Source organism: Epargyreus clarus, unplaced genomic scaffold, assembly GCF_041222505.1.
Source record: "Epargyreus clarus isolate Ecla_fem2 unplaced genomic scaffold, WU_Ecla_fem_2.2 ptg000007l, whole genome shotgun sequence".
Classification (NCBI taxonomy): domain Eukaryota; kingdom Metazoa; phylum Arthropoda; class Insecta; order Lepidoptera; family Hesperiidae; genus Epargyreus; species Epargyreus clarus.
Genome location: NW_027332215.1, coordinates 12,870,093 through 12,895,662, shown reverse-complemented (window position 1 = coordinate 12,895,662; position 25,570 = coordinate 12,870,093). Strand labels below are relative to the sequence as shown.

The 25,570-nt window shown below is 35.4% G+C and overlaps 1 protein-coding gene across 1 annotated transcript in view; it reads left to right on the top strand.

The window, feature by feature from the left end:
- LOC140743439 (dynein axonemal heavy chain 5) overlaps nucleotides 1–25,570 on the top strand; it is a 75,095-nt gene that overhangs the window by 9,436 nt on the left and 40,089 nt on the right. The window contains exons 6-13 of the mRNA XM_073074702.1: nucleotides 7,576–7,692; nucleotides 8,068–8,349; nucleotides 11,209–11,533; nucleotides 14,197–14,420; nucleotides 14,780–14,927; nucleotides 19,170–19,351; nucleotides 21,249–21,452; nucleotides 22,364–22,637. Coding sequence (XP_072930803.1) covers nucleotides 7,576–7,692; nucleotides 8,068–8,349; nucleotides 11,209–11,533; nucleotides 14,197–14,420; nucleotides 14,780–14,927; nucleotides 19,170–19,351; nucleotides 21,249–21,452; nucleotides 22,364–22,637 — 1,756 coding nt within the window. The remainder of the gene's footprint in view (nucleotides 1–7,575; nucleotides 7,693–8,067; nucleotides 8,350–11,208; nucleotides 11,534–14,196; nucleotides 14,421–14,779; nucleotides 14,928–19,169; nucleotides 19,352–21,248; nucleotides 21,453–22,363; nucleotides 22,638–25,570) is intronic.

Below are 25,570 nucleotides of genomic sequence, written 5' to 3'. Positions count from 1 at the left end.
AGGAAGTAAGTTTTCTTAGTTTTCAATATAATAATGATTATAATATCGATTTCGATATCGGAAGTTGGGTTCTCATCAGCTGAATTTAACCATTTATCCTCCCACGCCATCCGCGGGAAGAGGGCGTAGTGAACCTCAATTTCCTGTTTAGACTTAGAACTAAAGTAGGAAATGTGACACGTGTAAGCATTGATTGGTTTATGCGACGTATTTCGTAAAGATTTAAGTAAATATATTTTATTATATTACTCGTATGTTAAGAAGGGCCGGTTTGAATGATGGTGAGTTTTTTTTAGCAAACTATGTAAAAGGAGAATATAAAAGTCATATAATTGTATCTAAACCTTGTTATACCTTGAATATAACGTGCAAACATTGAGGAGGAAATGTGTCATCCAAGACATAGTACCAGAACAACTCAAAGACTCAAAGAGTCGAGACGTCGCTGTGAAGTTGAAAGATTTTGTATGAAACCCTGAGAATGTCTATAGCCCAATAATCTCTTAGAAAATGTATAGAAATGAGCAGCTATGGAATCCTTTGCTATAACAAATAGTCCTTCACTTATAATAATAACTAGGTGTTCCCGTAGTTTCGCCCACGTTTTAAAAATGTAACATGGCGTACATGTAACGAAATTATTATATACTGAATATAAAAACAGTAAAACATATGTTTAGTCAACATTTAAAATCCTGAACAGAACTAAGCAGTCACTCACTGGGAACAACACCTTCAGTTTCATAAGCCGAAAATCAGACCATGGGGTACTGTACACACATTCACACAAACTTCGTCTATTAATACTATTGAGTATTTAGGAAGCACATAGCATGTTGGATGAAGCAGTGTGGTTTCATTAAATCCATACTTCCAATTAACCTGATTTTTCCTATAGTCATGTATTTTGAAATGATTCTTACAAAATATTCCAAACAATCTATCCACAAATTTCATTTGCAAGGTCTTTAAATACTTTATTTTATGAAAAAAACTAAGCCAGCGGTAAATTTTACGATTTAGCGACTAAAACATTGTTTTACTAAAACTACCGTGTCTATACAATGCTTGCTTGGCTCCTGAAAATTCAGGCTTCTAGCTTCATATGCAACGAAGTTACAGGGGGTCAAAAATGGGCCGAATTGCTTCGGGAAAAGTATGGTACGGCCGTGCCGCTTCTTTTGGCTCGACTTGGCGGAGGCACTGCCGTGCCTCCAGATATTTTGAGGTTCTACAGCTACTTCCATAATCAATATTAAAATTTATTAGATAGTTAATACAACGGTAACTGTAGGACTTTTTCGCCCCTAACAAGTAGAGCTCTCGTAGCGCAATGGTAGCGCGCTCGGATGTTTATCTGAGAGGCGGGGGTTCGATTCCTCCCGAGAGCGTTTTTCTGAGTCATTTCCTTCTTTTTACATATTTTTACATTTTTCTTTTCTGAATTTGTTTTTCGTAATTTTTATATTGTCTGATATTTTTGTTACCTTTTTATTTTTGTAATTTTTACCTTTTTAATGAATGAATTTTAATTAATGAAATTTAATGAATTAATGAATGAATGAATCGCATTATGATAAAATTATAATATAGTAGGACTGTACATGCATGTAGATGCCTACTACAGTTCGAAATTTTTAAATGTAGGTAGACAAAAAGTATTATTAAAAACGGGTAACAGTAATCACACCAAAGCTACAGTAATGCTACACCTGTAATGTTTACAGACATTAAGGGGAGGTTGAGAAATTAACTGCAACATTTATTACATGCGTTAAAAGTGTTGTTATACTTTTTATTAATTTGACCTAGATAGGAGCTTAAAATTGTGTTTACTTTCTGCTGTGTTGTGTCATACAGTGTACTGAAGTTTACACGATTTGTTATCCTGTTATCCTGTTATCCTGTCCATCCAGCAGTTCATTCATAAGTTTAATAAGACATCAAAGTTTGTTTTTAGTTTAATAATATTTCCGTTGCAAGCGACCGTATTTGAATGAACACTGTCTTTAAGTATAGAGTCAACAAGATGCTCTCCGTTACGGCTCTTAGTTCGTCGCACGTTAAACTTCTTTCTTCTAACTTTCTTTATCTTTAAAAATCGAATTTAGAAATGCATTGTCTATTTCCTTCCGTAATTCCCGGTTGATTTGTGCGGAACTTCTATTTGTAGTAGGGGAAAGTTTTCTATCAGATTACATCAAGATACCGTTCAAAGAGAAGCGAATTTAAGATTAAATGGTGTGTTTTTTATCCATTACAAAAATTAAAGTACACAGAATTCGTAACGGCCTTCGCAATACTACGTTCGTTCATTTCCACCTGTGGCGTTGATCGACTTTTTTGAAGCGAATAACATATAATAAACCTATTTTTGAATTGTTGCCGTTCAGTTCGGGCAAAAATTAGAAATTTTGGTGAAACTACATAGTTACTACATGAATGTCGATAACTTGACATAGTTCTGTTCGTGAGCATGCTGGCCTGACCTTCGGAACTTCCGTGTTACTGAAAGCAGTTCCGAGATCTTATCCGTCGCTCCCAATTGTCATCACAGGAGTCAGTGGACAGTCATTAAATGTTGTCGGTGACCTTATGAGCAGTTTAAAATCATCTGATACGGGCAGGCCACTAACGTATGACTTTCTTTAGAATCCCTATTGGAGCCACGCGTCGAAGTTGACTAATTTATAATATGCATGCTCCATCTGATGGTAAATGGTCCCTACTACTCATGGACATCTGTAATCAAACCAGAATTAAATTAGAGTTTCTCATGTTGGCCAAGATGCATTGCTACCCCTAAGAACTAAGTAAAAACGTCTAGAATAAGTATGTCTTCATTACCCCACTCTTTAAATCAGAACAGAAGAGTTACAAAATTTATTTTTTAGGCAGATATACGTGTGGCAGTGACTTCTCCGGGGTCGAAGCAGAAAGGGTTCATCCACCTTCAACATTTTCCAGGCATCCTCGGTCGTGAGGGGCCTATGCCGCGTGGACTGACCCAAAAATGCCACCGCCAATAGTCCTTTACAAATCCGGGATTTTATTGTAACTGATGACCTGGTATTTTCGATATGTTCATTCAGTAAACTTAAGTTTTTGATAAAATGAACATGTGTAGCTATTTATAGCGTAGTGAAGGCGGTAGAACCCTTTGTGGTTCGACTCCGGCGGCACCACCGCCACACCTATTTCTACCTAATAACAGCAGTGTTAGGCGCTGCTGTGTTCCGTTTTGCTGTGGCCGACATCAGGAAGGAATATCGAATCCTATCTGGATTTGATTACAGATGTCCATGGGCGGCAGTAGCCACTTACCATCAGTTGGACTACATGCTCGTAAAAAATAAAAATGTATTTTATAAATGAACATTCATATTTTACTATACTATAATCATATCATTGACTCTAATATGAAATGAAATAAATAATAGTTAAAAAAACTAAAAAATACGCTTTTTATAGAAAATCCAACTAAAAAATACAAAATATTTTTTTTAAAATTATAAATAATTTATATAAATAATAAATATATATAATTTATATGAATTAAGAATAGTGTAAATAAGATAAAAATATTTTTTATTGTAAAAAAAGCGTGGGGTGCATGGTGTCAATAGTTATAAATATTTTATTGATAGATATTGGGTAGAAGGATTATCATTTTGATAATATCTTAAAAAGCACCCCACGCTTTTTTTACAATAAAAAATATTTTTATCTTATTTACACTATTCTTAATTCATATAAATTATATATATTTATTATTTATATAAATTATTTATAATTTTAAAAAAAATATTTTGTATTTTTTAGTTGGATTTTCTATAAAAAGCGTATTTTTTAGTTTTTTTAACTATTATTTATTTTTCATTTTTTAGTGATTGTCAGATCAGGTCAGGTCAGGTCAGGTTAGGTTAGGTGATCGGCGCGCCTGGTAGATTCCTTTATTGGTCTTAACGCAGACCTTCCGGGTCTCAGGAAAACAAAAATCGCTGATCCTGATTATCCTAGTAAGGATAACGGGTCAGAATGTTTAAAATATTGAATTGTCATAGGTCCTTAATAAGTATGCCAAATTTCGAGTTAATCCGACGTTTTCAAGGGGGTTAAAATCATGTTCAAAGATTCCGTTACATACTAACATACCAACATACATACGTCTCAAGCTAATAAAAGCGTATTAAAAAATGTGACTATCCTTAAACATAATTTGAACAAGGTTTAACATTAAAGGCTTTTTTAATCAGAATCCTTGACCTGAAGAATATAACGATGTTGCCAAAACATAGATACAAATACTTTTAACATAGAAATGAAAAGGATTGTAACTCGATACGAAACGGAACAAATGCAAATATGCTGAGAATTTTATAAGAAACATAAAAGTAAAGTAGGTACCTACGTTGCGGTTATCTATGCTTCTATACTAATATTATAAAGAGGAAAGGTTTGATTTTTTGTTTGTTTGTTTGAAATGAATAGGCTCCGAAACTACTGGACCGATTTTAAAAATTCTTTCACCATTCGAAAGCTACATTATCCACGAGTAACATAGGCTATATTTTATTTTGGAAAAAATTAGGGTTCCGTAAGATATTTCAGAAAAGTTACTTATTTTGCGTACGCTGCCTGAACTATAAAAGATAGAACCATAAAATGTTCTAATTAATTGTAGATCTTTGGAATATATATTTATTTTATGATGTAGATTCGCAATAACAAGTGCTTTTTTGATATTCCACCATTGAGGGGGTTAAATAGAGGTTGAAAGTTAGTATGAAAATCCGTCAATTTTAAACCAAACTCGATGAAAATTCAAATTTAGCTTACAGATTTAAAATAACAAAAATCTAATTAAAGAGTTTTCCAAAATCAACCCTTAAGGTGGTTAAATAGGGTTGACAGGTTATTTTAAAATTTGCCATTTTGGAAGTCAGCACTATGAAAGTTAGCCATTGCCTTACTGGTTAGATATAGTGCAACATTAATTCTACCGTTTTTGGAAAATCAACCCTTACGTGGGTTAAATAAGGGTTGTAAGTTTGTATGAAAGTCCCTCAGTTTTAATGTAAACTGTATGAAAATAAGTATTTGGGTTTACGATAGAAAATAATTAAACACCTATTTCATTGTTTTTGAAAAATCAACCCTTAAGTAGATAAAATAGGGATTGAAAGCTTATTTTAAAATGTGCCAATTTAAAGGCCAGTACTATGAAAGTTAGCCATTACCTTACTGGTTAGATATAGTGGAACTTTATTCTATTTAGGGGAAATCAACCCTTCATCATCATCATCATCATCATCAACCCATTACTGTCCCACTGCTGGGCACGGGTCTCCTCTCAGAATGAGAAGGATTAGGCCATAGTCCACAGCGCTGGCCAAGTGCGTATTGGTAGACTTCACATACCTTTAAGATTTTTATCTCTCAGGTATGCAGGTTTCCTACTGGTCTGTTCACACGTAAGCACAACTACACCACAACGTGGACGACGTACAAATGATAATGCGTAATTTTATTCACATGGAGCATTTTGGTATACTGATTACATCCCAACCACATACAAAAATGCATATGTATGAAAATTATTATTTTTTGTATGGGAACACTGAAATGTTCTTTTACCCAAATGTTAAAACTGTTAGTATCTACAAACGCCTCATACATTGGAATGACATCAGAAGGAAACAACCGCTTCAAATATTACATACAAAAGTGCATATGTATGAAAAGAAATATTGTTTGTATGGCAACACTGAAATATTTTTCCACAATTTTTTAAAGACTATAAGTACCATTAAACGCCTCATACAGAAAAATGACGTCAAATGATGCCGGTCATAGTGGTGGTGATCATTAAAGCGAAACAACTGACTCAAAGTTTACATCCAAAAATACAAATGTATGAAAATTATTATTTTTTGTATGGCAACACTAAAATATTTTTTTATCAAAATCTGCAGAATATTAGTACCTCTAAACCTCTCATACATTCTAATGATATCAATACAAGACAACAGCTTGAAATATTGCATATAAAAATACATACATATGAAAATTATTATTTTTTGTATGGCAACACTTAAATATTTTGTTACCAAAAGGTAAAGTCTATTAGTACCCACAATCGCGTCATACATTATAAGGTTGGCAAAAATATAGTAAAGCTTGAAATATTACATACAAAAATGCATATGTATGAAAATTATTATTTTTTATATGGTAACACTGAAATATTTTTTCAAAAAATTTGTACAGTCTATAAGTACAAATTTGTGAAAATAAATAAATCCGATTTGGTAAAATTGAGCATATATCCGAGAAAAAAAACGAAAAAAATCAAAAAAATATTTAAAAAAACACATCAGTGCCACCCCGCGAACACACCTCGAAAAATGAAAAATTTCAAACTCAAGTATCTCGGCGGCCATCTTGTTTTTTCAACTTTTTCTTATTTCATCGTATCAGTCGCCCTCAAATTAGCCGGAAACGATACCGATCTTGGATAGGTGCAAAATAAAAAAAAAAGTTGCCCAATCCAGCTCGGCCGCCATCTTGAATTTTGAAAGTTTCAGATTTTTCCCATAGACACGGAGGCAAATAAAAAATTCCACTCATACATCAAACCCACCCCCCACCACTCCTTCAGGTCAATGAAGTCGATTTTTCGTAAAACTGAAAAAAAAATTCCTGCGGCCAGTGTTGCCAGTCGACATCGACGAAAATGGTCAAAGGTCACGACAGCCAAAAAAAATATTCCTGTGAAAAATGTTCATCAAAAATATTTCTCCTTCTACTTTTCATATTTTTGAATGAAAATTTTGAAAAATTGTAAGAGTGGGGAGAAAAAAACTCAAACCTGGCAACACTTCGGACCGAGCCCCACGACCACCCCGAACAAACCAAATCGCTCAAACGTTGCCAACCTCCGAATATTTCACTTCAAAAAATCCGTTTTTTCGTACATTTTACAAATTGCCTAACAGACGACCCGCCATCTTGTTGAAAAAAAAAAAATCCGATTTGGCAAAATTGAGGATATATCCGAGAAAATTTAAAAAAATGGCGATAAAATATTAAAAATCCCGAGAGATACGACCTCCCAAAAACACCTCGAAAATTGAAAAATTTCAAACTCAAATATCTCGGCGGCCATCTTGGTTTTTCATATTTTTCTAAATAAAAAAGTTAAAAATTTTAAATCGGCCGCCATCTTGAATCTATGGCATCTCATATTTTTCCCTTTGCCTCGGGGGGGAGAGGAGAAAACCCGCCATAGACAACAAAGTCGCTCCTAGACGGCAACATGGGGAACGGCATGTCAGTCAGTTCAGGATTATATATAGCTCGACTTGGCGGAGGCACTGCCGTGCCTCCAGATATAATTTCAAAATCGACATGCTGATATATACATATGTATATTTTTCTTATAAGTTTTAAATTTGTAAATATTTTTTTTTGTAGTTTATAGTTAAATTGATTACTTTTCTTAAAATTTCATGTATATGCTGAATGAAATTAAAAAAATAAAATAATTTATCTAGAAGTTTTATATTTATTTAGATTCTCAGCGAGAGCGAACAACTCCGCCGTGAAGTGGACTCCAGTGGGCCGCAGGACGAACTCGAGTACTGGAAGAAGCGAGGGGCCCAATTCTCGCAACTTGTGTCCTATCTACAAGTTAGTAATAAAATACTGTAACTGAATATTGAAGTTGTATAATTAGGAATCACGAAAAGTACTATCTCGCAGTGAGAACGAAATATTTTTGAAGTATGAGAGGATAATGTTAGACTACTATATACACATTTCTGGTGAATTATTAAGATAAATATAATTTAGACGCGCCAGAGGCTATAAAAATCATTTACCTACTTATACATTATTTTTTTCTGAATGTATTTCAAATATTATATTAGTGTTAATACGCTTTTATAGAGTCAATTTCTTACCAGCACCTGCTGAAGATAAAAAAGAATAAGAAACAGAAAATTTCATTTTTAAACTACCCAATTTTTAAATGAAGATTCACCAGTTGGCTCTTCCAATCACCAGGACAATGAAGTCCAGCTAACCCTGACTTGTCTACAACTGGCCAATTCCAAAGTGATCAAGCTGTGGCGGGACACGGACCACAAGATCACGTTCTGCTACAACGAGGCCAAGGATAACGCTAAGTTTATCCAGGCTATGGAGAAGTGCTGCCACTCCCTGTACCTCGACGACCCCGTGAAGATCAAAGACTCCATCCTGAGTCTGTTGCAGACCGTGCGACTGATACACAGCGTCTCGCAGTATTATAATACCTCCGAGAGGATATCATCTTTAATGGTTAAGGTAAGTAGAGTATTGAAGTAGGTACAAAGAACATAACAAATTCAATTGATCCATCTACTAACGTCGTATTATTTAAATAGTAACAAACTTTGAGTAAATATGATAATGCCTTTTAAAGTAGTCACTGTAGCGAAAAATACTGTTTTTCAACTACTGTTTAATCAACTTTCATGTGGAATATTTATATTCAAACGATAGGAGATTTTTACAAGAGTCATTCCGTAGTTTCGTGCAAAAAGCATTTCCAGGCTACTCACTCGTATATTTATAATTCAATGTAAATTGTTTATAGGACAACATTTTGTAAAATGGTTACTTAAAAAGTAGTATCTTTCATATTACGACTTTTTTCATTAGATATTTCATGAAAATAAAAAATCTGTGTAAAAATTCATTTCCATCCGTTTCCAAGCACGGTCCTCGGCAGACATAATTTTATTTACTTACGAGTACGTGTATTTACATGAAATGTTTTTTTCAATCATAATATTGATGCTGAATATCTGTACTACTTACTAAATGGCTTAATTAAACAATTTGTGCAGTAATAACAGAAAAAAGCGAATTTTCAAATTGTCACACAAAAACATTCATTACCATCCGTGTTTAAATCAATAACGATTACGTGGGTATTACACGCGAAATTTAATTCGGCTTGCCTGCTACGTATTTATAGCAGTCCGTCGACCACGATCTCAGAGCGGGAAAGACCTGCACCCGTCGCTGTCATAGTTACGATCATTTGTCCAAATGATTTTGGTGTTTCGTCCGTAAATTGATTCATCACATTCCTTTGAATTAAAAATTAACTGCAGTAAGTAGATTATTTTAATCGCTCAATATGTTTACCCCTAGGAGTAAATTTGACCTGATATTAATATTAAAGTTGTACTATAACAGATAAAAAATATATGTGAGAAGATGTTTGATTTCTTCATTCATCTCCTTTACATTACCGTCTTTCCTCTCCAGATTTTTGGGGGAAGGTAATAATAGATTTTGGAAGGTAATGAATAATTTTAATCTTTATTGAATATGAATTTAAATACAGAACGTAAATATTCGTGTTTTTGCATTTATATGTCAGAATTTTATATTTTTTTTCATGATCATTGAATCGATCATTTTAATGATCATTAACAAGAGAAGAAAACTTAGCAAAAGATAGTTAGAAAGATAACAGAAGATAGATACGTAAACGTGAAATATATGCACACAAAAAAGAAAATCCTGAGTTATATTCTGTCAAAAAGAAAAACAAAGAAGTAGATATTTAACGAGGAAAGAGAAGAACAAGATTTGCAGCATTAAAGACATGAGTCCTAAGGTCACAACGAGAACAAAGAAGACGCTGGCGGAAAAAATCACTAAAATACTTAGAAAGACAAGCAGAAAAAATAAATTAGAGACGATATTGATGGAACTCTCGCCCAACATTGACTCGGGTGAATTTGAAAATCTATCACTTCAGCCTGCTAATGTTTAGAGCTATGTCGGTAAGCTTAGTTCGTCTACGGATTTCATAGTTGCGAATCATGTTTCGTAGCAAAATACCAAGTATATCTCTCTCCTTAGCACGCTGAGTGACTCTTGGCTTTCGGATGAGACCTACGAGTAAAGAACCACGTTTCGGCGGCGTAGGTCATCACTGGCAATACATATTGCTCAAATAGTTTCGACTTCAGGCAGTGAGGAATTTTGGACGAGAAGATACGGAGAAATACGGAGTGTTTTTATCAAACGCAGCCCAGTCGCGTTGGATCCGGATCATTTGTCCCAAGTAATTGTACTCGTCCACAACTTCGAGAGGAGTGCCTTCAACAACTACCGGCATGGGTGTAACATGGACATTGGACATGATATTCGTCGTGCCTCACAACGCGTAAAGCGTCGTGAGGCACTGTTGAGGTCCCATAGCATTGTGCTGAGGTGTCTCAGGGAATCTGTGAAGAAGAGTATATCATTGAAGGTGTGTAATGTGTTCACCATTAATGTTAACGCCAAGACCTTTCCATTCCATCAGCTTAAACACATCTTACAACGCAGCAGTGAACAGATTGGGTGATATGACATCGCGATATGATCATATAAAAACAATAAAAACACTAAAATATAGAATTGGTAAACTAGAAAGAGAAAAGGATGTTTTACGTAAACGAACTAATGATAATCCAAAATTGTGGAAATCTGTAGGACAAAGAGTTGAGTTGAAGTTATGTTTGATATTCAAATAGGAAACTTTGTGATGAAATCTAGAAGAAAGCTATAAAACTGCAAATCAAAAAGACAAAAGAAGAAGCTTAGTGAATAAAATATTAAGAAAACATAAATTGCTACAGAAATAGCTATTTTTTCGGAGACAAAAAAATGTTAAAAATGATACAAAAAGATTATGATTAATTAAATCCTCACTTTTTTTTAAAGATGATACAAATAGTACAATTAATTACTGTAGATAAAAGAGAATATTATATATTGTAATAAAAAAAACTAATTCACAAATTTATTAAAATAAATGTTGATTATTTGTATTATACTTGATTTATTTACATTATGCATTACAATCATTACCATCCGCTTCAAAAATTACCATCGTACTTAAATTAATTACGTTCCTACCCCTTTTATTACCATCCAATCATAAAAATTTCAGTTATCATTTTCTCCGTAACTAAACGAGATAAACGAGTGCCTTCTAGTTTTTATAAGTCTGTTAACGATCTGAATTCAATATTTTACCAAAAATGTAGAATATCTAAAAAAAAAATGATTCCACAGAACAGTGTTTTTTGCACGAAAGGTCGGAACGACCTACGTAAGAGCTTTTACCTCACGTAACAATTCTTTTTTTTATTTCAGATCACTAATCAAATGATTGAAACCTGTAAGCAATATGTGACCTGTCGTTTTAAAGAGACCATTTGGTCACAAGAGCGAGATCTTGTCCGGGACAAGCTAATACATTGCATCAACTTAAACAAAACCTATAGAGATACATATATTTTTGTTAAAAATCAACAGTTTTTACCAAACACGGAGCAATTTAGTTTTTCCGAAAATTACGTATTCGGAAAATTCGACACCTTTTGCAAGAGGCTGAATAAGATAATATCCATGTTTGATTTGATGGACGACTACAATCATTTGTTTGAAAAGAGAATGGAGGGTTTACTGTTAGGCGAAGGTATAGAATATCTCATTTGTATTGTCGCATGCCTATCGTAAAATAGCCGGGCAGAAATAGACCGTCTTTGTTGACCGAAAATATTATGGTGTATGATTTCGTCTGGCACGGCCACGTTCAATGCCCGTAGACAAAGGTAATCGGAGTACCATGAGGGATACCTGTGTTACCATTAAAAGCTTAGCTTAATGGAAAGGAGATGTTTCATTTTCGGCCATCTTATGTACATTATATCTAAAAAAATCACGAATAATTTGTATAATTGAAGAAAAGTACACATATATTTTGATAATCTAAAGTATTCCTGTTTAAAAATATTTAAAATAAGCATTCCTCATTGAAATATTAAATATGGCGGAATACTGTCAATGTCAAGTTTTCAAAACTGTCGATGTCGGTCAGGGAATCTATGTGTACCCCACACATAGGTTACTATACTCTTTGGATGTCGGTAATTCTGTATTTCGCTGTTTTTGTCGTAAAGTTATTGTTACCTTAGTACTTTACAACCTGGCTTTTGTTTTGGGTATCCCGTCATTATTTCTGAATTTAATTAATTATTTATAATTATTATAACAAAACCACCTTTTAAATAGTATCTGGTTTTATAGATGTAAGTGACATGTCAAATTAAAAAAGAAGAAGTTGTCAATTTGATATGTGTAAAAGTGGATATATACATATTAAATAATAGTGGAATCCAATGTAAACGTTGAATAAATATGTACTGATGAGAAGATTCCATTTCAATCCTGAATATGTTTCTGCTCTGTGCTGCTTACGATTTTGGACTGATTCTACCTTACTTGTTTACCCAGCTTATGTTTTATGGACTCTTGTGATTTTCGTGCGATCGCTATGGATTGTGTTGACAAGGATTTAATATCATCAGGTAAAATATACATCAGTTAGTTGTATTAATCGTGAAATAATCGTTAATAATTTTAAACTAAAGGAGCAAATCTTTTTACATTTCTCTTTTTAGATAATTACAATAACAAGACAAGGACATTCTTGGGATGACAAAATAATCAGTTATTATTGCAACTGCCTTTTATTTATTTTATTTATTTATTACTGCGACTGCATCGCCGGGCAACGAACCGTACTCGTAGGTAGCTGCGCTCACATTATGGCCATTGTTTGATGTTGGGCTGAGCTCGTCACAGGATATTACAGAACCTACTACATGATTGGATGAAAATATTGAGAAGGGAAGATATTGAAAATGAATAAAAAATGTATCTAAATGAAGAATAAATAAAATATTACCTAAATGTGTTCTTAAAGTTGTTTTATTTACACACTTAAATGTTTTAACTAAAATAAATTGGTATAGAAGTATATATTTTGTTATGTTTGTTTTAAGTTAAGATTTATGAAAGTAAATATAATTAATGTTTATCAAATATAGGTATTGTTTCTCAATACATACAATACAATATTTATATATCTATATACGCCCATTCGCGTAAATATATATTAAAAAGTATATGTATATAGTAAGTTAAAATAGAATGACAGATGACATTATTACGGTAATCACTACCGCCATGATATTTTTCCACTGTTGTGTTGCAAGTTTAAGTGTAAATTATTTTTTTTTACAATTAAACAAACATGATTTGAAGAAAATGAACCCCTACGAATTGTTCTTTGCATGTTTTCTTAGTTTTTAGTATAGTGTACAAAAGGTGGCCGGGAGCCCATACATTTTAAAACATCTCCTTTCACACATATGTACAAACTTTGTTGGAACCACGGTAAAGCCCTCCGGCGGCTCGCCGTATCCAATGAGGGGTTGATTAAGGCTTATCAAATTGGGATTATTAAGTTGTATTCTGTGCTTTGTAAGAAAAACTGTGCTTTCTTTTCGGTAATCAAAAAGTGACATATTTATATCAAAGTAATCAAAAGGTAATGTATTATTATATATCTATTTCGATATTGCCGCCCTCAATAGCCAACACACTGATTTAAACTCTATTCATAGACACGGCCCACGACACATGATCAGTAATCTTCGAAAATTTCATCACAGGCAATTACGTCAGTTTCTTAGATAGAGGATATTTTAGCGTTATTACGTAATTTCCAAGGTACAGCTGTAGTTACTTTATTATAATTTAATATTCCCTCATATGTCTTCGTCGTGTAGGTACCTAATTTACGTCTGTGGTTGTCGCCAAACTTATTATAATAACTCGCTCAGAGCAGTTTCGTACCTAAATGCATTTGGCAGCGTACGAGAACTTTATACTTTCGAACTAAGCTTAAATTACGCGTTGTATTTCAACAATAGGATTGCAGACATAAATGCCTGGCGAATAAAGTTAGATTAAACCTTGTATGCCTTTGTGAATGCCCTTGCAAAACCATATTTCTTAATCACGTCTAAATTAAAATAACTTGAACAGAGTAATCTATGTCTAACACTAGTCTGTTCTACACTATGAACATTAAAAACCTGTGGATATTGTTTATTGTACAATGAGCCTTAAGGGGTCAGGGTTCTATCAAGGTAATAAGCAGCAGAATTGAAGATATATAAATATCTAATAATTAATGGTCACCAATTTTTGCTTACTAAAGTTGCTTAAAAAATTGACAAATTTCAAACGTTTTTCATTAGAAAATTTCCAAAATTTCGATGACATTTCTAGATCTTGAAGACGCTATGCACACGTTTGAGCAAGCGAAGAAAGCAGTGACCACCTGTCAGTACGACTACTTGGATTACCGTAACAATGATTTCGACAAGGATTACCAGGCTTTCGAGGAAAAGACAAACGCATTACGCGAATCCATCGGCAATACTATAGAAGTGAATTTCGCGAGCGTTTGGGAAACACCTCAGGGGATAAAGTTCTTAACTAGATTTGAAAAGGTAGGTACTTTGTTGCCAAATGTTTGGCAATTTGATCAATATATGAATTTAGACTAAAATTATCGCGGAATTGAGACATTTTATTCACGATATGCGTTTTTAAATTTCTTTGTTGAAATTTAAAAATTCATGTCGTGAGTATCCGTCACATAATAAAATGTCTCAATTTGATCAAGTCCGAATCGGATTTTTTATAGTAGTAGAAGTAATAGTATTCGTATTATGTAGACGGTAACAAATACTGCCGTGCTTGTACTTACTTACTCGTGCTCAGTTAAAGTAAGATAAATTAGGAGTGCAGTTCATAACTTAAGCTCCCCTTACTCAAACAATCTTAATTAATATAGAATTCCTTTCAGGTCAGTCAGAAAATACAAATTACAAAACTCAGTGAAAAGTACGAACGGGTATTGAAATACTGCGAGAAAGAGGTGGACAAGATAATGAAAATGTTTAAAAGGCAGAAAGACGACCCCCCGCTACCGAGAAACTATTCGCCGGTTGCAGGCGAGTCATTTGCTTATGTTTTTCCTTTGATTAACTGTATTGGACCATTTTATTAATTCCACCCTTTGTATACCTGCGGAGCGACTGAGGCCCAGGGGGTATAACAGAATGAATTTCCCAGTTTAAGAAGTAGATTTCATTTTACAAGCTTTTTATTTCTTTAACTTTTGTATGTACAAGTGGAAAAGTTAAAGGCACTTTGTCTGTACCGTCTTAGGGTAAGCCGGTATAGGCAAATGGTTTTGTCTTTTAATACGTCATAGGGTACATGTAGTTTTGTCTTATATACCTCAAATTCCAAGCTGTCTCTTCGCTAAGTAGGTACTGACTAGAGATGGGCAAAGAACCCGGTTTAAACCCTGTGCAGGGTTTAAACCCAATAAATACCCGTTTATTTCCTCCCACTGGGTATTTATCTGGGTGTTTATAAAATGAGTTAATAAAATCTACACAAAGCTTTTAAAATAGTTCAAATGTTTATTTAATAGATATACTATAGGTTTTTACTGTATTTCTAATGTTTTTACATTTTTAAATATAACATTTTTAGGGGTTCATCTATTTTTATTACATTTTTAATTATTATTTGTTTGACGAAACAAATATCGCACAACTAAAACAAATAAATATACCTCTAGTATACTATTGCACATGTGGTGTGGGAATATGGGCATATAATGTAAAATTTAATTCTTACGTAATATCTTAATAATTATAGCTTTAAGAAAAAATATATAAACATTATTTTATAGAAAATTTTAAGTGCTACAACTTTGGTCCAAGGTACTTTTCGATAAAATTTACCGTTTTCGAGAAAAATCCAGAAAGCCGAAAATTTTGACGTTTGACCCCGAATAAGTGCCGACACACACATCGATGAGGACTTTTAGAACTCTACTTGTGATGGTAAACCCAAGGTCTCTACGGAAATTTAGCTTTATGTTATTTGATTACTATTTTTATGTCTAAATTGACCGGACTATAAAAACTCCTCTATCAAAATGTTTCAATGTCATTTTCTGTAAATTAATTAGAAAAAAGTTAAAAAAGTCTTCCCAAAGTTTAATCTATTATTGTTATTATCTTTGTTATTTTTGGTTTATCGACAAAAAGTTATAGAACTAAAATTATAGATAAATCAATTTGAAACCATAATTGTTCTTACTAAATTTCTGTGCGACGAATAGTTTGCCTGGTAGAGCGTAAAAACGCTTAGTGCCCCTTTTTTCAAGATGGCGGCCGAGGGACAACAGTTGGGACTCCACAAATTAGGATTTAACTGTACAGCTAAGCCCTTTACACTAATCATTGACATCTATAAAATAAAATCGGGTCTTCGAAAATTGCAACCCAAATGTAACACATCCGAATGGACTATAACATGACTATAACAGCGTAGTTAAATGAAATATGTGCTTTTAGAGCGCATATTTAGTGAATTGTTTACAATATTATTTTAAAAATCATATTACACGAAGAAAATAAAAATATGAATGACAATAGTTTACACCCGCTGTTTGGGTGTTTATTTGGGTTTAAACCCTATTTCACCCAAAATACCCGGTTTAAACCCGTATCCACCCATTGGGTTTAAACCCTCTGCCCATCTCTAGTACTGACGTACTGAGCCCAGCCCTGATGCGACCAGGGCCTGGGGCATTGTCCCTGTAGTTCCGGGATCAGAATAGGGTACGGTACTACGGTATCCTCTGCCTGTCGTAAGAGGCGACTAAAAGGGGGCTATTGGAGTTGCGGGCGGCAAGTGTGGGAGCTCTAAGCGCCTGGCTAGCGACCCCGGGAAGAACGCTGGTATGTGTGACCTCATACCGTCGTACGCTCCACACGGAGTGGCGAGCTTCATAAGTATCTGGGCGGAGCCAGACGGGGCCACGCGCCTTTGAAGATCCCGGAGTCCTCTACACAGCGCTGAGGACGGTCACCGGAGGGGTTTTAGTGCGGTAAAAGTCCCACATAACCCGTCTTTGCTCCCACGGCGTCGGGTACCTTTTGAATTTTTCCCCCTCGTCAACAAAAAAAAAAGGGCCTAGGGCAAGCAACCTCTGCCATAACGCCCCGCTCCACCTAGTCCGCCAGTGTACTTAGTATAAAATATGATGGAATTATTGTCATCAAAATTTTTACTGCGTGGGATTTTTGAAATGACGAACTGCTTATTGAAAAGTTATTTTTAGCTAAAAGAAAAACCTTATAGCGAACATTTCGTAAATATCTGTATATTTTTTCCCAAATAAAACAACTACTGACTCGAATATTAGCGAGATAGATGTTAGGTGAATCAAGCGACCCTAAATTTCTAGCGATGGGCACACAAATGAAATGGACACAGGGTGTAGCCATAGTAATACTCTTATATTAAGTATAGTGGTTGTTTTCTCTTTGACCAAAGGGTTGGGGTTGCTTAGAGGGGTGTGCCAAGGTCACGGCCAGGAGGGTGCATCATTCTGATGTTTCGTAACAAATCCGATATATTACATTGAGTTCTGATTTAAAAATGTTGTTTCTGTAATTGAAAAAGTCGCATTTCTTGTAATTATTTCTTACTAATAGTGCCCGCGGCATTTAAAAAATAACATAACACACATATAACTGAACATTTGTACCTTCATTGGAATGACAGTGGCGCCAGCGAAGATGGGTCGTACAAACTCTGAAACCTTCGTACGACAACTTTGCTAAAGATCATCACATGATCAAATACATAGTTTACGATTCTATAAAGGACATACCTATACCATCATTTTTATATGTATATATTTGGCCAAAATCCAATTTGTTTGCTTGTACAGAACTATTTAAATCAATGATATTAATTAAGCACTAGTACTAACAGGATGTATAGATATGACGTACCTAAATCACGCACGACTTGAATACAATACCTGAATACACGTGTACTTTGTAATTAGGTAATTGACATGTACGAAGTAATAATTGTAAGTAATTGAGTTTCAAGCAAATTGCAGATATCTGTAACAACACAGTGTAGGTACAACCCATAGATTAGTAAAGATACTTCGCCGCCTTGAAATTGAATGAAGCCACTAAAGGCTTATTAGTAAGTTCTTTTTTTTGAATCCTTGACAAATAAAAAGATTTTTAGAGAAAATTTACGAATAAATAACAAATACTGCGTAATTTACATAATAAATAAATAATTATTTTAAATATTCTAGGGACATTTTAGCACGGAGACGTGGCAAAACTTTTTTACGCCACTATTTCAATTCTCAAAACTGGGTACATTTTCTTGTTAGGAGTGAGTAATCTTTACTAATCTATGGTACAACCCTTGTAGAGACAGATCAAAGGTATTAGGTAATTAAAAAGCCTATTCTACGCGAACTTTTTAGAAGTAAAGTAGAAGTCGTCGTCGTACTAGGTATAAAAAATCTTACAGATAAAAATTAAAATATATCATAAGTAGTACTTTAAAAAAATATCCTACTTGAACTTATTACGAAAGTAGGTATAATCCAAATATAAAAATTGTAAATATAAAAACATGACGAATTAATAATTAATTAATAAACAATTAAAAACCTACTTGCTTCGAATAAACCTATTTGCTTTTGGCAGTCGGTTAATAAAAACCGAGGTGATTAACAAACATTTATGTCCTTTACTTAGTTTTGTTAATGAACTACGTCTACTAAAATACTAAAAGGGTGGCATAGTTATTAATATTAATGGTATTCACCATTATTTTACTATATTGAGAGTAAGCCTGTCTCAATACATTTTCGCCATCGCCGCATCGGCATTCAGGCATCTACCCTTTATAATACCTTCACAAGTCGCCAATTAGTGGCGGCGTCTCATTATATAGCAAATGAAAGGAGTATTAAAAGTATATTTAAGCACTTTAAAAATAAGTATAAAGTAGGAAGGAACAGTAATAGTCACGTTATTTATTAAGTAGAGCGAGATTTTATAAAAAAAAAACCTATTTAGAAAGTAGTGGGTATACCTACTTTAGGCGAATAAGCTACGACTATCTCTCATATTTTTAGGAGCTTTATGTCTATTTTTCACGTTTCTCTACTGTTGACCACAAAAAGAAACCGCTATTTTTAGACTTTTTAGCTTTATCTTTAGACCGTAATTATGTAGACTTCTATAATAAAAAAATACAAAAACTGAAAATCATGAAAATTTGGTGGTACGGAATCCTCCGTGTGCGAATTCGACTCGCTGTAATACGATTTCTGACGTTTTAAGCAGGTCGCATCCAATGGTCGCGGTGCCTGATGCACAACATGACGGAGACGGTGGAGAACGTGTGCGCGCACCCGGTGTTGCGCGCGCTGCCCACCGCCGCGGACATGAAGCGCAAGTACGCCGCCACGCGCGCGCTCATACACAACTACGAGGAGACCATGCGCGCTGTCTGGATGAACCAGAACGTGAGTGCGCTTTGATGTTCGTCAGACAGGCACTTTGCAAGTATTGTGAGCTGTAAGATGCACGGATAGAGCGTAAACACACCTACAATACATTTTTTTTGTGATAGCAGACGAGCATGCAATCTAATGGTAAGCTACAGCCGCCCATGGACATCTGTAAACAACGCTAGATAAAATTAGGTTCCTACTTGAGGTCGACAAAGCTTGAATTATTCGGAAACGTATATCTCTCTTACAAGTTTACTTAGCCTTATGTCACCATTCCCATTCAAACCAGAAAATAGCAGCACGTAACACTGGTGTTATTGGCAGACATATGTCATTATTATAACATTCATTCATGTCATTGTCATTAGCATTGATATCGCTATTCATTAGCATAATACGAGTACAGCTGCACTACGGGAAGGTATCACTGGCACACCTATTACTAGCGTAAAACAGCTCTTTTGTTTTGGTGGAGAATGTGGATGCCGGCATACATAGTATGTAGCGAGTATCTTAGGTTTCAGATATATAAACGCATCGGTGATCGTGATATGAATATCCATGGGCGGGAGCGACCCCTTACCATCAAGAGAACTGCGTGCTCGCTTGCTTTTTCGATCTAAAAAAAATAACTCGAAATTTACTTTTTTTTTTGTTAACGAGGGGTAAACCTTCAAAAGGTACCCGATGCCGTGGGAGCGACACAGGATTGTGTGGGACTCTTACCGCACTAAAACACCCCCGGTGGCCATCCTCAGCGCTGCGTAGAGGACGCCGGGATCTCCAACGGAATGCAACCGGAGTCCTCTTAGCGCTGTGCCCCGTCGGGCTCCGCCCAGGTGAGCTTGACGCTCACCACACCGTCTGGTGTGCACGACGGTATGCGACCACACATACCGCCGTCCTCCCCGGGGTCGCTGGCCGGGCGGTTTGAGTTTCCACTCTTGCCGTCCGCAACCCCGGAAGCCCCCTTTTAGTTGCCTCTTACGACAAGCAGAGGATACCGTAGCCCTATTCTGGTCCCGGAACTACAGGGACACCGCGCCGGTGGGCGTTACCGACCCCTGCGGCGACTCCTCCGAGCGGGTTCAGCGCGCTCCCTTGCTCGCTTGGCGTCTTCCTTCGCGGACATGACTATATCACAGAAGGTGATCATGCAGTCCCAGGCTTCGCTGCGCTGAACCATCGCCCCAACGATGGCCGGCGGAGACAGATCCGGTCCCACTTTTTCAACGAGGTTCCACCACTGCGAGTCCCATGCGGGGCAGTACTGCAGCGTGTGCTGTGCGGAATCCTCGTCATGCCCACAATGATGGCATTGGGCCGTCTCTACCCTCCCTATCCTACTTAAATACTCACCGAAACAGCCATGTCCGGTGAGTATCTGAGTTAGGCGGTAGGTCACTCGACCCCCTACTTCTTAGCCAGGCTCGAAAGTTCGGCAGGATAGCGTTAACCACCCTTTGGCGTATGTTCCGAGGCTCCTGAAGTTGATCGTGGCAGCACCTCAGAGCACGCCATCTGGCTCTCCTCCGAAGCATATTCGCTGAAGTCTATTCGCTGAAGGGTTTAGCCGTCTGACGAAGGACGCGGATCTTATGAAAGATCCGTGCGTCCATATCCGCCAGAATGTCCAGGAGCGGAAGCCTCCCCAGGAGTGTCGCCGCCTCATCCGCTATGGTACGATGGCCACGGGCGACTCTGATTCCGATTATACGTTGCGCGGAATTCAATTTCCGTGCACGACGCCGGCTGGCAGACAACTTGTCCAACCACATCTGCGTACCGTAGAGAAACTTTACATGGCCTAGTAAACATCTAATATAACAATATTAAATACTGAGGAACTATATGTAGTTCCAACCTGCTCAAGATAATTAATATCTGAGTTTATTAATTTTACTTACAGTTATGGGATGTAGACGACTCCCTTAACAACACTCTGCTTAAGATCGACGAGTCGGGCCGGATATCCGTGAACCTGGATCACGCCATCCGGTTATTGATACGGGAGTCGGATTGTCTCGTCAAAATGGGGATCGATTTGCCTATCGTTTGTCACTCGTTGTACGCGAAGAAAAATTACTTCACCCTCGTCAACGATTCGCTACAAGTAAGTTAAGCATAGATTTTTTACTATGAAATAAGTAGCTATATGTTAATGTATGAAAATATTAAATAATGAATATAACGAAGATCATACGTAGGTAAATTATTAAAGACACGGAACAAAAATATATTATATTATGTATATTATGTATTGTTCCGAGATTAAAGATTCCTTTTTTATAATCCTTTCAAATTGTGTGTTACATTTATCATTTCATTTTATTGAGAGAAAACGAAGACGTATTTTTGCTGATTATGTATGCTATAATCTTTTTAAGTATATTTTCTATATCGTGAAAGATGAAAGATAGACGATTAATTAATTATCTTGTACTTAACTAGAAATTCCCAGACATATTTTCCTCTGATAATTCAGCCGTTGAAAATAGATTGAAATCAATTCCATATGAATGGAATCCATTTCAAATGAGATCTGAGGTGGAAATAGCTTCATTCAATTGGAAGTTTTGTAAATGATTGAATAATGAACTGTAGCACTGATTCAATGTTCCGTAGCCGAATATCAAATGATGGAAGTTAGAGTTTTATCCTATCTAACAATTATCTTATTAAAAAGCTAACATATCGGAATTAGGAAAAATACTACGAATAAAAGTTAGTTTAGATAAAACACATTGTTGAGATGTGGGGTCGAAAACTTAATCGAAATCGAAGAATTAATTTTGCTTTTCGTGGTAGGTAATTTGAAATACTTATGCTATGATGGTCTTAATAATGTACCGTCGATACAAAGAAAAAACTCCCGATCACTGAAGCCTTGTCTGCGCGTGGAGCGGAAATACAAGACCAATTTTATTTTTAAATTTCTAACTGACGGAGCATCATGTCTAGTCGTAGCCGCAAAATAAGTATACTTGGAAGTATTCCGGACATCATAGACTATTTATTTTTTAGTTTCTTTTGGAAGACTACTTGAGTACCGTTCGGCGTGTGAAATTAGAAGTACGTCCTCTGTTTCTGCCTCAAGTCGTTCGTCTATCTTCCCTCCTGCTTCCCGGCTTACGCACCGTCTTCTGGACCAGCGAAACTTGGAAGGACTTCATAGATCGAGCTAATGTCGCCATAAACAGTTTCAGTGTACTGGTTACCAGAGTACACGATATATACAGCAACAGAATCATATATATGCTTACGGGGATGCAAGAAATCTCATTAATTACATTACCAGGTAAATAATTTTGAGAAGTACTGGAAGACGATCCGAATTAGAGAAACCTTCATCCGTCTTTTTCATGATACATTTTCTCACTTACTAAACTTATTCGAATTTTTAAATATAATCATAGTCTGCCTAGGATTCTTTAACCAACCCAATATTTTTAACATACCTACACCCTGTCTCCCTAACTTTCAAATACTTTTCATCCATTAATGGATTGGTGAAGGCCGTCCCTAATTCGGATTTCAGACCACATTAGATATATCTACGTTAACATGTGAAGAGTAAACAGTCTGCCGATTTCCATCCTCCCCTATGTTTTGAGTGCGTGATGCCGAGCGTGGCCCGTGCGTTAAGGGTGATACAGCTTAAATCTCTGCATGTTTCGACGAACACGTTTGCTTCCTAAACAAATACATTATTACCACTGGACAGCGACTCGATGAATCATGTGTAGAGATGGTACCGGACTCCGTAACCGTAACCGAAATTATCATATATCCGAAATAAATTCAATTTAATTCAATACATTTATTGTAGGATAAGGTGACATACATATGTGAAATACATTAGTTATGTGCTCTGTGTTCAATAATATATATTGTAATTAAAATTAAACTAAATTAATAAAATATTTCATAGGATAAATATAATAATAATATAAAAATATATCCGAAACCGTATAACCTAATCCGATATGAAGTTTTTCAATATTTCGGATAAGGGCAAAGACGAAATGAAACACTATTATGAAAACTTTTCATCTGAACAGATCGATATAACACAATTATTTTAGAAATAATAAATCGTTACTTATTTGAAAATATTTTCTTTACTTTTACAATTCCTTAATAACTTATAACATTTATACGTAACCGCTTTTCCGAAAGTATCGTATGATAGGACGAAGTCCCGTATCAATAACCGTATCCGGAACTGATATATTACTTTTAATTATGTATCACGTAATTTTAGACATCGACTAAGCTTTGATTAGCAAACTAATTTCCATCCCCTAATTGCAAGCTAATTGCTGTATTTAATAATTCAGCACGATGCTAAATTACTTAGAACTCATTAGTAGCCATTTAACATCACGATAATATTGTCTGTCTGTGATTTGAAAATAACAAACGTCTTATTATTAGTCTTATTTCCTTAATTAGATTAGAAAACTCATACATAAGTATAGGTACAATTTTTTCCTTTGAGTTTCAAATAATTTCAAATTTTCGGTTCCGAAAAATTTCACTATTTTTCAATTTTTATTCTATATTTGTTTGATTTTTAAAGACATGGTTTACATTATTTCACATATCGATACCTTAATTCACAAATCAGCCAACTCTACTTTTTGTCAAAATGTTGTTTTTTATTTATTTTAATAGTAAATGGCGTTGAACGAAATCAACATATGAGCATATGAACATTTTAATATTACTTTTGTAGTTACTGTTTTAAAATTTAATATGCCTCAATAGTCGAGAAACAGACCTGTTTTTAAATACAGGGTACAAAACAAATACAGTCGAAACATGAACAACTTATACTAATATTTGGTAGTGACATGTATACATCACAAACATGACTCAAAGGGGTAACTGCAATATGTGAGTCCTACCTACAATCCGTCATTACACAGTAGCCGCGGGTCTGAGTACCTACCCACCCTGTCCTGCACGAGAGTGCTATTCTGTAACATTTATCTCCAATTAATTTTAATTATAATTATTTATTGGTTGCGGTAAAACATTGACTTCTTGACTTATGAAGATTACTGGAAGGAATTCTGGAATAACATTTGTGTATGGTATTCTGTATACAAAATTTAAATACATACTCACAAACAATCCGCCGAATAAATAAGGAATAAGTTCGAATATACGAAAGGACGAGTATTCGTGTCTTGTAGCGAATACACCCCAGTAAGTAACGTTCGTTGTCGCGCCTATTTGTCGGTACTCTACGAGCATCTAAAGGAGATTAGCATCTCAAAAGTTTAATTGTTTTCAAAGTGAGAATTTACTTGTCATAATTTCATTCGCCTCAAACAATGAATGGTGACATCAAAATTCAAATTCGTGTTGATGTTTATGATATATTTACAGAATAAGACTCTTCGATTTCGGCTCGAAGCACTAAAAGGAAAACATACTGTTACCCCTGGGCAGTCGTATTTTCTGATCTCGTCGTTTATGTTAACTTTGCATCGGTCAAAGGGATTATTAATTTTGCCTTATCCAGTAGCCAGTCCTGTATGGTCCCGGGTTTATTAAAATAGGTGGATTACACGAACGTTGTTAAAACAAAGGCGCCTCTTCCGGTACGGTCTGCAAAACCGCTTGGGAAAATTGATATATTTTTTGTAGAACTTTCTATAGAGTTGCCTTAAAGTGTAAGTAAAAATCAAATGTAACCTTGTTAATTGAAATAATAATTCTAACTAATGTCAATTGGAACGTGACTTTGTTTACTACGCCATCACGCCTTAGGTAACTACATAACCGATTCTCATGAAATTTTACACATACATAGGGTAACTTTTCGAAAGTATTCCGAAAGTAGTACCTTTCCCGAAGGATACATATAAAACTGTGAATGCGAAAGAATTACACGCATTAAGACGTTTCAATAGATTAACCGTTTCTCGGGTGCCACATGTTGCTGTTCACATTATGATGACGATCAGTATGTCGGTTATGTTAGGCCGTGTGATGTGAACAAAACCCGATATAGTTGTTTAATGTGAACAGCAAGATCGTTTAGCAAGAGCAAGTATGTATAAAAGGTGGTAGGACCTTCAGTGGTTCGACTCCGGCGGCACTATCGCCACACCTATTTCTGCCTAATAACAGCAGTACGCCGCTGTGTTTTGGTCTCTCTTACTTCAAGATAAGAGATACATACTTTTTCGAGGCATTCCAGCTTAGTCCTAGTGGTGA